The sequence below is a fragment of the Cariama cristata genome, unplaced genomic scaffold (genome assembly GCF_000690535.1).
Source record: "Cariama cristata isolate BGI_N322 unplaced genomic scaffold, ASM69053v1 scaffold23869, whole genome shotgun sequence".
Classification (NCBI taxonomy): domain Eukaryota; kingdom Metazoa; phylum Chordata; class Aves; order Cariamiformes; family Cariamidae; genus Cariama; species Cariama cristata.
Window position 1 is genome coordinate 1 of NW_009637747.1, and position 4,398 is coordinate 4,398.

At 55.3% G+C, this 4,398-nt stretch overlaps 1 protein-coding gene across 1 annotated transcript in view; it reads left to right on the forward strand.

Moving 5' to 3' along the window:
• Positions 1 to 1,950: 1,950 nt before the first annotated feature.
• The window catches only part of LSM12 (LSM12 homolog (S. cerevisiae)), a gene marked incomplete at both ends in the record, with an annotated part of 5,927 nt that continues 3,479 nt past the window's right edge, over positions 1,951 to 4,398 (forward strand). The window contains one exon of the mRNA XM_009708467.1: positions 1,951 to 2,084. Within this exon, the coding sequence (XP_009706769.1) occupies positions 1,951 to 2,084 (134 nt within the window). The remainder of the gene's footprint in view (positions 2,085 to 4,398) is intronic.

A 4,398-nucleotide genomic window follows, 5' to 3' on the forward strand; every position in this document is an offset into this window, starting at 1 on the left:
GCCTCTTTGGGATGCAGAGGGAGGCCTTGGAGGCACGGTGAGGGTCTGCCGGGGTTTAGGGAGGATGGGGAGGCCTGGAAGGATGTAATCCCATAGGAAGTATTAGTGTAATGGGGGTCAGGAGACTCCTGTAGGGTTTGGGGAGGGGGACAGCCCTCAATGGGCCTATGGGGATTTAAGGGGAGACCATAGAGGCAAGGCAAGGCCCTTTGAGGGTAGGGGGGGGCCTGTGGGGATGAGAAGTTTGGGGACCTCTGTGAGAGAAACCCTGTGGGGCAGGCCTGGGTGGGTTGGGAGCACTCCAGGAGGGCCGGTGGGTGAGCCAGGAGAAGTGCCCTGAGGCTGGGAGGGTAAAGGGGATGGAGGGGGGTCTGGGGCTGCCTCAGGCCTTGTGTGGAGGAGAGGCATGAAGGCAGTGCTGGAGGGTTTAAAATATAAATATATATGTGTGTGCACCCAAGGTTGTGCTTTTGTTTTTAACCTGCAAGTAAGGTGAAAGCAAAGGGCTGTTAGAGAATGGCAGAGGGAGCACAGAGTTGAGGAAAGTGATGCTCAGCCCAGGGACTGGTCTTGGAAGGGGGCTGGGAGAGTGCTCGAGGCCCCATGGGTGGGTTCTGGAGGGAATGAGAGAGGGAAGAGCTGTGAGGGGGGGTTCGTGTCTGGAGGCTGGAGCTGTGAGAAATGGGATAGGAAAAGCCCTGCTGGGTTGCTGGGGTGTGATGTGGTTCTGGAGGGGGACTAGGGGACCTGTCCCAGGGTGAACTCCTGTTTGTGCTGGTGTGGTTTGGGTGGAGGAAGCTCCCCAGGCCCAAGTGGAGGCTGTAGGAAAGTCTTAAACGATGTCCAACAGGTTGGCTTACTGCATTGTGCTGCCAGTCTGCCCCGGAGAGGGCTGAGAGCTCCCGTTCTGGCTTTGCCCTAACTCTGGCTCTTCCTGTCCGAGCTGGGATGGTCCATCTCATCCCCCCAAAGGAAGAGACTGGAGCTCCCTGGGCATCCCTCGTTTTCTGTCCTTTATTGAAAAATCTTTGCTAGGGAGGGCTTCAGCTGCACAGTGAGGCTCAGGTGGGATGGGAGGAGAGGAAGAATCACCTCCACGAGCATCTGTTCCGAGGAGGAGATGGCGTCGGCCTGGAAGAGGCTATCTGTGCCGTGCTCTCTGCTCCTTCCAGCAGCTGAAGGAGCAGAGGGCTACCGACGCAGCCTCCTGGGGAACAGATTGCACAGGAATTAATGTCAGCTCTAGAAGGGGTGGGTTTTTTTTCTGGGGGTGGTGTACTGTTGTCTCATTTACACTTTCCAGTCGTGCTGCGATACCGACCACAACAAACCTCGCTGCATTCAAGGTGCAGCCCAGGAGGTGCGCGAGGATGAGGAGGCCTTTCCCTCAGAGCCGCTAAGTAGCTCCTCTTCCATCCGCACGCAGGGCTGCTCCTGGGGAGGCTCTGGCTTAGCCGCTGCCTGCAAGAGGAAATAGTTATGGTATAAAAGGTGCAAATTTGAGGCACAGTGGTTGTTCTGGTTCACTTCACTGTGCAGACCAGTGTTTGTTGGCTGGTGCTTGTGGTGAGCAAGGAAGCAGGCAGCACCGCAGCTGGGGCCCTGGCAGCAGCACCTTCGCACCTCTCAGGCTAGTCAGGGCTAAATTGCTTTTTTGGAGGGGACCACGCAGCATCCCAGGCTGTGTGTGTTCTGGGTACAGCAGTTACTGGCTGGAAAACTTGTGCTATAGTCGGGAAACGTGAATCAGCATTAAATGGGTCCAAGAAGAGACAGGTGGCATTGTTGGGGTCTCAGATGACCCCGTTCTTGGCTGAGTAGGGACAGGAGTGGTGGAGGAACTCGCTGAAAACCGAATGTTCTCCCCGTTTGCTCCTGGACAGCTCTGTGCATCAGACCTATCAATGTCTCTGTCTGGATTTGTTTTCCTTAATGTTTTTTCCCCTCCAGAATGCCCCTCTTCCAGTGGAAAGCCTAATCACGCAGATATCCTGCTTGTAAACTTACAGTATGTTTCAGAAGTGGAAATAATTAATGACCGCACGGAAACGCCTCCTCCTTTAGCTTCACTCAATGTTAGCAAGGTAAGAACCTGCCCTCGTGGGCTCAGAGACCTTTGCTCCTGGGAGGGAGGGATTCGCGTGGGGAAGTTAATGCCCTTCCTCCTGTTGGGAATGAGGTAGCTTTTAAATTTTAAATCACCCGCTTCAATCACGACTTACCACAGCTCTGGTAAGGATTTAGATGATGATATTTTGGGTGTGTTGAGTCTCCGTGACCTGCTGCTGGGGTTTCTGTAGCGAGGCTGCAGCCGGCTGACTCTCTCTGCTTCAGGATTGCTCAGCAAGGGAACTGAGGTCCTGGGAGGGGGAACTTCAGCTTCCTTTCATCCAAGAGATAGTCGTCGTGACTCTGAACGAGGGGCTGGGCGCTGTGCTTGACTGGGGAGCTGATCCTGTTGCGCTTGGCTCCCCTGGGTGTCTGTGTGCTCTTTGGTCTGCATTTACGCTGTATTTGCTTCAACACTGGCTGGAGTTTCCAGCCTGGTCCTGCTCTGTAGAATTAAGCACCTGGGTGATGCTGTGTCCTCCCATTAAAGCACTGGGAGCTTGGCAAACGTCTCTGCCCTGCGCTGAGCCCCGTGCCTTCCTTGGAGGCCATTCCGCTGCGTACCAGCCTCCTGCGACAGGAATAAATGTGGATTTCTGTGCTGGCAAGTGGATGCAAGTTGCTTCCTGAAATGCTGACCGAGAATTTCAGCATCGGGACCGCTGGAGTGTTTTTAGTAACGTTGAGGCTGCAAAGCACCTTTTCACTTGGGAAAAAGTCCAGTGGTCTCAATCATTCTGGCTCTGTGGCAGCCCCAGAGCCTTTGGTAGAGGGATGTGGTGCATCGCTGGCCAGAGAGAAGAGGGGATGGAGCCTTTCGTAAACATGCAACAGGTTCTTGCCCTGACAGCGAATGCCTCGCTCAAATCAAAACCTTCTGGAGAAGATGGGCATGGCTGAAGCTGGTGCTGTGTTTACCCTACTCCGTGTCGCTCCTCCTGGGTGCTCTCTCCCATGATCCCAGGTTAAGAACGCACTGGAGCACTTTCTGTTCTCCCGTAGATGATGCTAGGTGAGGTTTGTGCTTCGGTGGGTGCCCTCTCAGCCTGCAGCTCCCTCTCCACGCGAATGTTGGTTCTCTTCAGAAACAGAATAATTTTGAGTGAAGCCGAATGGCCAGACAGTGGACAGGAGCGGTGAAGCACACACAGTTGAATTTTGAGGAACTGCCTTTCATAAGTCTTTCTGGAAAAGGATTGCTTCTGATTCCCAGTGATGATGTCAAAAAAAAAAAAGGGAAGGTGAACCCGAGCCCTCCATGCTGGTGTGAAGCAGCTGGAAGCTGGGTGTGGGGTCTGGCTGCAGGGCTTTTCAGTTGTCACCTCCTTGTGCCACGTGGAAACCTCTCCTGCCAGGCAGGCTCTGCCTACAGGTCGGTGTCCCATGGGTGGCACCAGCTGGGTGTCCGTAGCCCCCGTGGGTTCCTTCTCGGTGGATTAACACGTTGGCGGAGGTCTCAAATGACGCAACTGCCGTACAGGTGCGACTGTTCGTTGTGATTGCATCGAGTGACATCGCTGGGGCTGCAGCCGGGAGGTGGACGGGCCTCCTGAGGGGAAAACGCCCCGCATGACTTCAAATACTCGCTTCAGTCTTTCCAGCATCAAAATAATTGGTGTGGGGGAAAATAATGAATCAAGTCATGTCTCCAGTGGATGGAAGTCGCTGTGCAGCCACCGGTGTGGCCATGTCCCCATCTCCAGTGACAGGAGGGTTTTTCTACGTTGCTCTGACCCACGTCTCCTCTCCTGTGAATGTGCAGGCAAGCTGGGATCTGACAGTGCTGCAGGACTGGAATATAGACGAGCTGATACTGGTGATACTGGGAGAGAAGGAGCTGTTGGCGTGTGGGAATTGTGGTGCTCCGGGGTGAGCCCGTGCTGCTCTGAAAGGCCCTGGAGAGCAAGCGGAGCCCCCAGGAGATGCTCAGCCCATCGATCTGCTGCCCAGTCCTCAGTGGAGAGGAAATACTGGGACCAGAAGGACTTACTGGGCTTGGAAGGCAGCAGGATCTGGCTGGGGCAGGGGCCCAGTCTGGTAGGGGTCCGAGGCCCTGTTGGAAGGGGACACGGATGCAGGGCGGCTGCGGTGGAAGGTGCAGGCAGGAGGAGAGGGGGTTGTCGTCTGCAGGTCGCTGTCGTGAGGCTGCTGTGGGAGACATGTCCTGACCGCACTGCAGACTGCCCTGGGGGAAGCTTCAGGAGGGAAACGGGGAAAATTGTGGGGGAGAAATGGTTTTGAACCAGAGCCTGGGAAGCGAGGGGAGATGTGTGGCTCTGCTCCGGCAGC